Source organism: Asparagus officinalis, chromosome 10 (assembly GCF_001876935.1).
Source record: "Asparagus officinalis chromosome 10, Aspof.V1, whole genome shotgun sequence".
Taxonomy (NCBI): domain Eukaryota; kingdom Viridiplantae; phylum Streptophyta; class Magnoliopsida; order Asparagales; family Asparagaceae; genus Asparagus; species Asparagus officinalis.
In genome coordinates, this window is record NC_033803.1 from 25776043 (window position 1) to 25788965 (window position 12923).

Sequence of the window (12923 nt, forward strand, 5' to 3'; positions counted from 1 at the left end):
ATTGTATAGTTCCTTTTTCATTGGGCCTGCTAGCGTATATGCCCGCATTAAAATCGGTGAAACCTCATATAAGCTTTCAAATTCTACTAGAGGCATGTTAAGTTGTTTTCCAAGAAATGAAAGATAACCTTTTGATTATAGTTAATTAATATTTGAATGTTACGTAACCATATGTACTTGTTGATATGGTTTGCGTTCATTTCACTGATTTCGGTTTTTTGTTAGCTGTGGCAATGGTGTTACTTCAAACAAGTTCCACATTTCATTGTTTGGGGGAAAAAGTTAATTAGACAAAATGGACAAATAATGATACTTCATCAGAAATTAATAGGCAATGATCTCAGGTGTGGGCAGATTTTTGTGAAATAGTATTAATTCGGTCCAAAACCGAAACCGATCCGAACCGATCTGAATTTCGGTTGGGCCGAATATTCGGATGAAGGGGAAAAAATCTGGATCTGGATGAGAGTTTTGAGAATTCGAAAAATTCGGATTGGATGCGGATTGAGCTTAAAACCGATCCGAACCGAATATGCCCAGCCCTAATATCTCGGATAAAAATCCTCACATAAGTCTCCACCGTATAAGTCGTCCTCATCTGTAAGAAATACGCCCACTTCGTTAATCGATTAACAATCACCAAAATCAAATTGTTCCCTTTATTAGATCTCGGCAAACCTATAATAATATTCATCAAGATATCTACCCTTTTCCACTCTAGAAATGGTAAAGGTTGTATGGTTTCTGTGAGTCTCTGATGTTCTGCCTTCACTTGCTGACAGGTAAAGCACTTAGTCACATACTCCGCGATATCCCTACGCATGCCGCTCCACCAAACAAGCCTCTTCAGGTCCTTGTACATTTTGGTTGTGCCTGGATGTACTGTGTACTTGGTGCGATGTGCCTCATCAAATAGATCCTTCTTCAACTATTGAATATCCGGCACCACTAACCGGCCTTTTATTCGAATGCCCCCATCTGTTCCGATGGTCCAATTAGCCTTAGGCTCTTTGGAAAACTCCCCTTTTCGGGTTTGAATCCAAGAGTCTTCTAAGTTAGCACTGATCACTCTGTCCATCCACGATGGTTGCATGGCTAAAGCTCCCAAAAATACACTGCTCCCACCAATCTTAGCCTAAAGTCAATTTGACTAAGAGTGAGAAGATCTTGATACAACGAACATCGCAAAGCTGTAATCCCATGACGATGCTTCCTACTCAACGTGTCCGCTACGCATTCACCTTTCCCAGATGATACTGAAGCGCGAACTCATAATCCTTGATGAACTCTACCCATTGTCGCTACCTCTGATTGAGTTCCTTCTAGGAGAAAAGATACTTCAAGCTCTGATGGTCGGTGAATAACTCAAACTGAACTCCATAAAGATAACGCCTCCACGTTTTAAGTGCGAAGACCACTACTGCTAACTTAAAATCATGTGTGTGATAGTTTTGCTCATGAGTTCTCAGTTGCCACGAGATGTAAGCCACTACTCTCTGGGTCTGTATCAAAATGATTCCTAGACCCGATAACGATGCATCCGTGTAAACAACAAATGTTTTATCACTGCTCGGGATGATCAACACTGGGGCTGTAGTCAACTTAGTCTTCAAAGTCTCAAATGCCTCCTGGCACTTTGGTCCCTAAACAAACTGTACACTCATCTTTGTAAGGCGTGTAAATGGGATAGCAATCTTAGAGAAGTCCTGAATGAACTTCCTGTAATAGACGGCCAAAGCTAAAAAGCTATGAATCTTCGTAACAGTCTTCGGTGGCTCCTAATCAAGAATTATCTTAACTATAGCTGGATCAACTGCAATGCCCTCCTTACTAATAACGTAGCCAAAAAATCTTACCTCAGATAGCCAAAACTCGCACTTACTGAACTTAGTATATAACTGGTACTCCCGCAAAGTCTACAATGCTAATCAAAGATGTTGCTCATGCTCGGCCTCCGATCTCGAATAAATGAGGATGTCGTCAATAAACACGATCACGAACTGGTCCAAGTATGGAAGAAAAACCCGGTTCATCAAATCTATGAATACCACGGGTGCATTGGTTAGCCCAAATGGCATGACATGAAACTCAAAAGACCCTTATCGAATCAGAAAGGCGGTCTTAGGAATATCCATCTCCTAAACCCGCAACTGATGATAACTAGAACGAAGATCAATCTTTGAGAAACACTGCGCTCATTATAACTGGTCGAATAAGTCATCAATCCTCGATAGTGAATACCTATTCCAGATGGTGACCTTATTCAACTTGCGATAATCTATACACAAACGCATACTACCGTCCTTCTTCTTCATGAAGAGGACTGGTGCTCCCCATGGATAATGACTCTGATGAATAAATCCCTAAGATAAAAGCTCATCTAACTGAATCTGTACCTCCTTCATCTCAGCAGACGTCATATGATAAGGTGCTAGGGATATCGGTGTTGTGCTCGGCTGTAACTCGAATAAGTCATCGAACTCGGGCATACGTAGGACGATCAAATTGACCATGAGCTTAGACTCATCTAAGCAGATATTGCATCTCCTACAAATGCTCTCTAAATGTGACACATCACCTAGAGGGGTGAAAACTGACAAAGGAACATCTAGAGGTTGTGCTACAAGCTGAAGTCTAGTCATAAAATCATAGGAGATGAAAGAATGTGAAGCTCCTGAATTGAAAAAAATACGGGCTGGGAAGGAGTTCACAAGGAACGTACTTTCCACAATGGCCCTACTCACACATGATAAAGCGGTATGACTGCATAAACTCTGCCTAAAGCTGGGGTCTGCTATGCCAAAGTGTCTGGAATGTATAGGACTTTCTGTCCCTGCGGTACCTCCTGAATAGCTCGTACCTACCCCCTCAATCCTCGAAACTGCTGGCGGTGTCCCAAGCCTCAACTGCTAGCCCTAACCTCGGCTCTGTCCATGGTTCTGCTGCTACTGACCCTGATTCTTTCCCTGCTGGCCTCTTGCTAGTATGTTATGGCACTCTGCTGCTCTGTGACCGATCTTGTGGAAGTTATAACAAGCACCCTTGAATATATGCTGCTGCTGAGATGCTCTCTGATCATGTTGAGGTTTCTTTTTATGTGGGCCTTGCTGCTGCGAACCCTTACCCTACTGCTGCGGTCTTCCAGGTCCTGAAATGGCCTCTTGTTCTTGCTCTTATCTCCAGACCGTTCTGTTTTAAGGCTCCCTTCTTGTTTTGCGGCTCTAACAATAGTTAGTATTGGCGAAACTCCTGATGTTGCCTCTGTAATAGGCACAACTAGCACGGGTGGTGGTAGAACCATACAAGATGGTGTTGCTGGTGAAATTTGATTTACTATTTGCTCCGCTATCGCTGCCAATTTGGCTACAAGTAATGCTATAAGATCGATCAGATACTGTGGACCCTGCTACGACTCGGGCTCTAGATCATCTTGCCCAGCTCATATTGGTATCTATAATTTCAAGAGAAGACCTTATAAGACACAGTAAATGAGATCTCAAGCATAAATAGCATAACATAACAATAGGAAAATCGTATCACATATCATTCACGCAAATACTTTTCAATTCAAAGCAAGATAGTTATAAAAAAATTCATAATTTTTTCATGTTATATATATATAACGTCCTCACTCATTCTAGGAATTCCTAACAGACTCTATACATGATTCTTTGGAAACTCTATCCTAGCTCCACTACTCGACACAGAAATGATCCTAAGGATGCTGGAACTAGAGCTCTGATACCAACTATGACGCCCCTGGTTTCGCACAAGGCTACATTCCAAGGTGAACCTAAGGATGTCAAACCTGTCATGCACCCACACTGTGTAATAACACGTTTCACCATTACAGTAATATCTCTCTAGTGGAATCAAATAACAGGTCTAGGTACAAAACATGCAAATGAAGGTAATAATGTAATGAACATGATATATAAAGAAGAGATATCTAGAAATAATTAATAATCATGTTCCCAACTGAAATAAATAAAATACAATTGATACTGGAATAAATATAAAATGTCTCAATGCATAGAGTTAATGAAAATGATACTAAGGTAGTCTGCCTTTCCAAAAATATAATACAACTCCAAATGTTTAAAAATAAATAATAAACTACTGTGGAGCATAAATAACTATTAATGTAAATAAAGAAGGAGACTAAGCAGAAACTCTATCAACCTGCGACTCTCAGTGCGTCTGACTCACTGCCTGAAAAGAGGGGAAATAACGAGCGTCAAAGCGCTAGCGAGATCATATCCACCGCCCCCAGAGGGAGGGAGTTAGGCGTATATATGAAAATAAGTTAGTACATATAAATATAAAATCATCTATCCGGAACTTAAAGGAGATTGAGATTTATAAACTCACAACAAGAGAATTAGTACGTCAAGCGAAATAATCCAAACAAGGAAACCCTCATATATATACCATGTCTCAAATTGTTAATCACTAAAGCCCAACTCCAAAGTCTTAGGAATGAAACAATAAATAAAAGAAACACAAGTCCAGACCTCAACAATACAAGTCACATCAAATCCTCATACTACATTCGGGTAGTTGGCGCAATCATAAAGAATATTATCCAATACATTCATCTCACATAGAATAGGCTATGTATGACGACCTCAGTATATACCCTACTCTCGGGTAACTAACAGAATAGGCTATGTATGACGACCTCAGTATATACCCTACTCTTAGGTAACTAACAGAGAATCATAAATGAAATATGTGTAGTTCTCTCACTAAAAGAAATCTGATATTTAACGACCAAAATTAGTGAAGGGACCAGTTGACCGTCATTAATGTGCATGTAATAACGACGGGTTTTATAACCTTCATCGAGTGATTACAAATATTAATAGAATGATGTGAGATGGGATAACGGTTTTCTAATCCCTTTATTAATTTAATCCTAATACCGTCGTTATTGGGTCTCCTGAAAAACGAAGGGTTCCATCACCATCATTGATGATACTCCTAATCATAATAGGAATGATAGTTAAACCTATTACTATTAATTAACAATACCCACAATTAAAATCCCCAAACCCGAAACCCGAATTCTCCCCAACTTCTGATTAATCATCCTCTCAGCCGCCATATATGGCAGCCATGTTTACTTTAATTGCACAAAAGGACCTATACTTTCACCTTAATTATATTTACACACCCTTCTTTGCACTTATGTCATAAAGGACCTATAGTTTCACAGAATATTTTGTTTGTTCACTGCACTCAAACAAAATATTTAATTTTCTAAAAAATCATAGTAAAACAGAAGAAAATTTAAAACTGCAGATGAATTGTTCCTATAGATACATGATTTAGAGCATTTTCATCAATGGATGCAAAGTGTTATCTATTTCTAAAATAAATACTAGTTATTGATATGATTGTGAGGGTATTTTTAGAAATATTAGGGATTCTTGTTTGGTTTAATTTGCACTCAAACAGTGTGGGGTCAGTAGCAAAGGAATCTTTCAATGTTTTCTATTCCTCCCATCTGAAAAAGTTTGATGTCACCATGGAGATAGATGAAGGCTTGTCCATACTCTTCTGTAATAGTTTTATGGTATAATCTCAACTTTATTTCAGAATAAATATATAAATTGCAGTCTCAGAATACTGTAATAGTTTTATGGTATAATCTCAACTTTATTTCAGAATAAATATATAAATTGCAGTCTCAGAATATGCTGTTACGCTAGATCCAGTAGTGTAGGTTCATCAGAAAGTTTCCAATTGTTGGAGTCCATTTTCTGGAGAGATGGAGACTGGTCATTGAAGGTCCTTACATGCTGGAGATAATAAAGACATTGGAAACCACCTCTGGGGAAATTTCCATAATTATCACTAGTTAGGAAACATATGTTATATTTCATATGATAAAGACATTGATTTACTCATGCAAACAAAAGATTTAGGATAGTAAATTTTATTTTTCTCTGTTACATAAGTGGTTCTTTAGTTAAGTAATAGTGTCGTCAAACAAGTTGTGTATAAGCCATACTTAAGACTTTGGATCACTCATTGTCCAACCCATTCCTTTGACCAAAGCCAGGCCTCAGTGACTACTAGGATGCGGTGAATTATTCAGATTATGTATGCATATTGCTTAACTATAGTTATCGTTCATTGCTGGTGATTGCTGTTGTTTTGGCCTTTTCCGTGTTCTACTCTAATAGTGTCACTTATATTTGCACATTGCTTTTTTCCTCCGCTGTAAGCTACTCATCAGTTGGCCACAGGTCTTTTCAGAGCGTGGATCCTAAGCCAGTCAGTGTGGGCTCCAATTGAAGGAATCTTTCCATTTTTAGAAATATTAGGGATTCTTGTTTGGTTTAATTTGCACTCAAACACTGTTTTGTTTAATTGCACTCAATTACCTACAGTTTCCCCTACTTTGCACTTTGCCTTAAAGTACCATATACATGTTGCAATTATATACCCTATACATGTGTGGTATTTACTTTAAGTAAAATGAATTTCAAATGATTATTTCTTTAGCTATTCAGACGTACTTGTCAAGCTTGGACATACCACTTTCCATTAACAAGTTATTTTGTTAGTTATAATCATAGTTCCTATGTCACATGTGCTTTGAAAGGAAAATGCGTTTTTTTTTACTAATTTGTTCTATTTACTAATTTGTTATATGGTAGTATTTTTTCCTTTAAATTGACCCTATAATTGCATAAATAAATACTTTCTGAATGACACCATATATAGGTTAACTTCTTTGCATTAGAATGACCATATATCTGAACATATGAGTCTCTACATAAAATTAAGCATTTATTTGTGTTTAGTTTTTGAAGTGGTTGAAATATTTTTCAGGAAATTTTCGTACATAGCTTGAAATGGCGCCGAGTAAAGATTGGATGGACCTAGTAGATGATGATAGACTTGATCCAAAATGTAAAGAAGGGGTAGATCAGTTTTTAGACTATGCATATGAGAAGCTGTTGGATAGTTTTAATGAAAATGATGAAGACTTTGAAATTCGATGTCCATGTATTAAATGCAACAATGTGAAGTCTGGTAATCGTGAGTCGGTAAGGACCCACTTGATTGTTCATGGAATTATTAAAAACTACAGATTTTGGTGTCATCACGGCGAAAGACAGGGTGAGTCCATTTCGGAGTTTGATGAAGAACAAGAAGAAATGACAGAAGAAAGCCAGAGTGACGATGAAATGCAAGAAATGATTGGAGATTTATTTCATAATTCAACTGGCGTTGTTGCACCTAATGCCACGTCGAGTCAGGATATTCTTGAGCAGGAACCAGATGGACATGCAAAACAATTCTACAGTCTTTTAGGTGACTCCAAGAAACCTTTGTATGAAGGCTCTAAATGTTCAAAGTTATCTGCTTTAGTGAAACTACTTCACATAAAGAGCCTAAATAGGTGGAGTAATAAATCATTCTCAATGTTGCTCCAGTTTTTGAATGAGGAGCTATTGCCAGGGGAATCAACACTGCCTAATTCATATGACGAGGCCAAAAAATTAATCCGAGACCTTGGCCTATCATATGAAAAAATTGATTCGTGTCCATTCTCTTGCATGCTGTTTTGGAAAAATGAAGAAGGTCTTGATACGTGTCAGAGATGTGGTGCTTCTAGATGGAAACTTGATAAACATGGAAAAGAGATCAAGCGAAAGGCAAATGGTAAAAAAATACCACAAAAGACATTGCGATATTTTCCTCTTAAGCCACGATTGCAAAGGCTTTACATGTCTTCGAAGACAGCTTCTGATATGAGATGGCACCATGAAAGACAAGTTGAGGACGGAGTGATGAGGCATCCAGCTGACTCTAAGGCTTGGAAAAACTTTAATGAGCTACATGAAAGCTTTGCCGAAGAGCCCCGAAATGTTAGGCTCGGTCTTGCAAGTGATGGTTTCCAGCCTTTCACAAATTCAAAAGTTTCTTATAGCATATGGCCCGTTTTACTTGTACCATATAACTTACCACCATGGATGTGCATGAAGCAATCTAATTTTATTTTATCTATGCTCATTCCTGGTCCAACTGGTCCTGGAGATGCTATTGACACCTACTTACAACCATTGATAGAAGAACTAAAGGAGTTGTGGGCCTCAGGCGTTCGAACATATGATGTATCTCTGAGACAGAATTTCATTTTACGTGCAGCACTAATTTGGACTATTAATGATTTTCCTGCTTATGCAAATTTATCTGGATGGAGCACTAAGGGGAAATTAGCATGTCCTTGTTGTAATAAGCACACTCACTCTATCAGGTTAAAATATGGAGGCAAGCAGAGCTATATGGGGCATCGTCGCTATCTTGATGAAAATCACAGTTGGAGAAAGGATAAGAAATCATTTGATGGCACTAGGGAGAGAGGTTATGCAGCGCCGAAGCTGACAGGAGATGACATCCTTAAGCAGGTGGAAGATCTTATAGGGATCACCTTGACCAATCATCCAGATAAGAAAATTAAAATATCACACGAAAGACGGGGAGATAATTGGAATAAAAAAAGTTTTTTTTTTTGATTTGCCATATTGGAGAACTCTCTTATTGTGACATAATTTAGATGTCATGCATATTGAGAAGAATATTTGTGATAGTCTGCTGGGAACAATCATGAACATTAAAGGAAAGACAAAGGATAATATCAAAGCCCGTCTCGATTTACAACTATCTGGTTTAAAACCGGAGTTACATCCAATCCAGAGAGGAGATAAACTTGTGATGCCAGCAGCTTGTTATACTTTATCCCAAGAAGAGCAAAGCAAATTTTGTCGATTTCTAAAGGAGTTAAAAGTTCCAGATGGATTTTCATCCAATATTTCTCAATGTGTAAATCTTAAAGAGCGTAAGATTTTGGGGTTAAAGAGTCATGATTGTCACATTCTTTCGCAGCGCTTGATTCCTGTATCGATTCGTGGCCTTCTTCCTGCAAAAGTGTGTGAACCAATTATTGAACTTTCCATATTCTTCACTATATTATGTGCCAAGACATTAAGGGTGGATGAACTTAAGCAAATTGATGAGCAGATTCCACTTACGTTATGTAAGCTTGAGAAGATTTTTCCACCTTCAATTTTTGATGTTATGCTGCATTTAGTAGTTCATTTAGCATCTGAAGCCATACTTGGAGGGCCTGTTCGATTTCGATGGATGTACCTAGTGGAGCGTCAGCTTTATACTTATAAGTCATATATCAGAAATAGGGTATGTCCAGAAGGGTCAATTGCTAAAGGATATATAGCAGATGAATGCATGACACTTTGCTCAAGGTATCTAAAAGGCTTCGAGACAAAGTTTAATCGCCTTGAAAGAAATTATGAAGATGACAATAGAGAATGTCATGAAGCACATCTATCTATATTCAGACATAGTGGGAGGGCATTGGGTGCTGCCACCACCCGCTACCTTGATGAACGTGAGTGGTTGCAAGCTCATATTTATGTTCTAAAGAACTGTGATGAAGTGCAACCACACATTGAGTAAGTCACTAAAGTTTAAGATTCTACTAATAAATTTACTATAGTTAGTCAACGTTAATCATATTTATGATATTTTAATGTAGGGACTACAATGAATTCGTGAGAGAACCCACAAATCACTATGATGATAAAGATTGGGATAAGAACTTTATTGAGTGGTTCCAATCTCTAGTACGTACATATCTTGCCTTATTTTTTTAATATCTTGATTGGTTCATTTTATTACATGTTCCATGACTTGATCATATTTTGGTTTTGTTTAGGTTTATCAGAGTTATCGAGAAGATGATGACTTACTTTCATTATCTCTTGGTCCAAGTAAGATTGTTAAATGTTTTACTGGACTTGTCATAAATGGACATCGGTTTCATACCGAAATTTGAGATAATTGTTTGTCAACTCAAAATTGCGGGGTTGCAGTTGTTGGTGATGCTGGTAATGGTGGAGATATAGATTATTATGGTGCTTTGGTTGAAGTTGTCGAATTAGAGTATCTTGGTGGAAGAAATGTTGTTCTATTTCGTTGTAAGTGGTGGGATGTGCATGGCAAAGGAAAAGAGACAGCTTTGAAAGAAGACAAATATGGATTTATTAGTATTAACTGCCGACACTTGCTAAAAACGAATGACCACTTTATACTTGCTGGCCAAGCATCACAAGTTTTTTATGTTGAGGATATTGCCAATGAAGGTTGGCATGTAGTTCTTAAAGCACAACCCCGTGATTCATATGATATGCCACCAGATACAGATGATTATGAGATAACAGACGATGGAGTTGAAGCTTATTTGCAAGATGAATCATTTGATGCTCAGGCTATTACATACACATCATTGGTAGATGATGATATCAATTTGAGAAGGGGCGATATTGATCCAATTATTGTAAATTCGGTCTAAACTTCAAAAAAGAGGAAAAAGACTCAAGTAGAGGATTAAAACGCTTTCATTAAAGAATGACACTCAAAACTCAAGTAGAGGATTAAAACGCTTTCATTAAAGAATGACACTCAAATGATATTGTGTTATTGAGATAAATTTTAAGTTGTATCTTACTATGTATCTTACTATAACTATTCTTTTTTTAGACATATGATGTTTCTTTTCTTCCTATTTTGAATTTGGCTTCGACATTGCAGCAAGTGCTTCTACAATAGTGCACTATGTATTTATTGTTATGCTTGTCCTTCGTGATATCTTCTTCTTTTATTCATTTCTCTTTTGATATTTGTTTCATACATAGTGTGTAATACTTAAATTCCTTTTCATAGCAGGAAAATGAAAACTCAAGAAGTCACTTCCAAAAGCAAAAGGGCACAATTTCTATAGGAAGCGACTTCAAGCAATTGCAGAAAATTCATTAAGAAGGGAACAACTCCGTACTTGTCATGACATGAACTTGAATATTCAAAATCCAATACAAGATCAAAATATGGATGCAAATTTTAGCGCTGATTCAGAAAACTTTGAAGAGGAGAATTTTGCACAAAATCGCAGGAGAAGTGCAAATACTAACAATGAAGAGAATGATGATTCTGCAGGTTGATGAGACTTAAAATTTATTATTATTTTTTTTTATCTTTCAATTTATTTTTTATGATTGGATTAATAATTGCTTAATTTTTGCAGAATCAGATAATCATCGAGTGCAAAGTGATGATGCAATACTAAATGAATCTCGACAAGAAGGTATATTCTTTATTAATTACAAGAAGAAATATTTTTATCAATTTCTTTAACTATATCTTGTTTCTAACATATGATATGATGTATGCAGCTGATAATTCTCAAAGGAAGAAAAATCCACCTCGTGGTAGTAATAAGTGTCTAAAGTTGAATAATTTGTCACATGGGGAGAAAAAAATCATTACTTTTTATCAGAATAGAGCTATTGAACCAGAATTTTCACGATATCTTGGAATTATTATTTGAGACAGAAATATTTGCCCAGTAGCTGTTGAGAATTGGGCCAAAATACTACAACAAAATAAAGATCATATGTGGGCATCCATTAAGGTACATTGAAAATTAATTTTTTACAATTGGTTTTTAATTCTTATAAATTAAATTTTGATTCAAATTTGATATAGGATAAATTTGATGCTGATGACATGGAGCAAAAGAGAGAGTCAGTAATGAGACACTTGCGCGATTTGTGGAATAAGTGGCGTGGTGACATGCACAGGAAATATGTGAAAGAAAATTCATTGCAAGTTGCACTTAGAAATAAACCTACAGAAGTGAGTGTTGATGACTGGGATTGGCTAGTTAAGGAACATTATTTTTCTTCAAAATTCCAGGTATTAATCTCCTAATTTTATTAATTAATTTCTTTCATGTATATTGTTGGATTGTTAAAATTATCTTTTAATCTTGATGTATAGAAAGCAAGCCAACAAAATACACTTAACAGAGGCAAAAGAAAGATGCTCCACCACACGGGCAGCAAACCCTTTAGACAAATTGCGTGGGAATTGGTATACATTCAAAACTAATTTCCTATTTATTTATAACTACTTTGTTTTTGAGTTTGATGTTGTACTCATTTGTATTAATATTTGAATAAGGGTGGCAAGTCAGGAAATCCACCTGATGTGGCAAAAATGTTTCATGAAACTCGAAAGAAAGCTAATGAAACACTAGAAAATGGGGATCAAGATAAATATGTAAGTAGAATATGTGTTTAAGTTTGATAATGATGCATTATATAGTACTAACATACGAATTTAATTTTTATAGGATGAAATTGTTCAAGTCAAACAAGCAAACCCTTCACTTTCTGACATTGAGATAGTTGAGAAAATCTGGGGGAAGCAATCTCATGGTCACATCACTGTATTTGGTGGCGGGACTACTTTGAAAGATTTGAGAGGACCGCTCCCTAGTCGATCTGATCTGGAAGCACGGGTTATAGAAGAAAAGAGAAAGAACCAGATGCTTCAACAACGCTTAGATGAGCAGGAGCAACAACAACAAAGGATGTCTGAGTTAATTTTTCAGGTTATCCATGCAAGATTAGGAGAGTGGGGTAGCTCGAGTCTTCTTTTGACGATGATTAGAGATGAAAGAATGTGTCTTCCCCAAACTTTTATTTTAATTTGTTTTAGATAGTTTCATGTATTTTTCTTTGGAACAATTAGAATATTAACTCTTATTATTAGAATTGAATATTTGAGGATGGTGGAATTTTATTTATTGATGTTATTAATGAATGGAATTTTTATTTTACCTCTTATTCATTATTGGGTATTTTTAATATATTTTTGTTGTGAATCTTAGTGTCTAGTTGAGAATAATATGATAGTTGCCTATGAATGGAAAATTTATTATTAATGTATATTAGAAATTTGTAGTCTACAATGACGGTTTTATAAACCGTATTTTGTTCATCAACGAAGGGAAAGCACTGTCGTTGATGGGTTACTAATTACCC

At 36.5% G+C, this 12923-nt stretch overlaps 2 protein-coding genes across 2 annotated transcripts; both read left to right on the plus strand.

Annotated features, from left to right (window-relative positions):
• LOC109826563 lies at positions 6867 to 10854 on the plus strand. Its single transcript, XM_020393591.1, has 7 exons — positions 6867 to 8426; positions 8596 to 9491; positions 9575 to 9662; positions 9755 to 9809; positions 9912 to 10375; positions 10579 to 10632; positions 10765 to 10854. The coding sequence occupies exons 1-7, from the start codon at positions 6867 to 6869 to the stop codon at positions 10852 to 10854; spliced, it is 3207 nt and encodes a 1068-aa protein (XP_020249180.1).
• Positions 10866 to 11422, plus strand: LOC109826564. The gene is made up of 3 exons (XM_020393592.1): positions 10866 to 11031; positions 11120 to 11179; positions 11268 to 11422. The coding sequence occupies exons 1-3, from the start codon at positions 10884 to 10886 to the stop codon at positions 11420 to 11422; spliced, it is 363 nt and encodes a 120-aa protein (XP_020249181.1). The 5' UTR covers positions 10866 to 10883.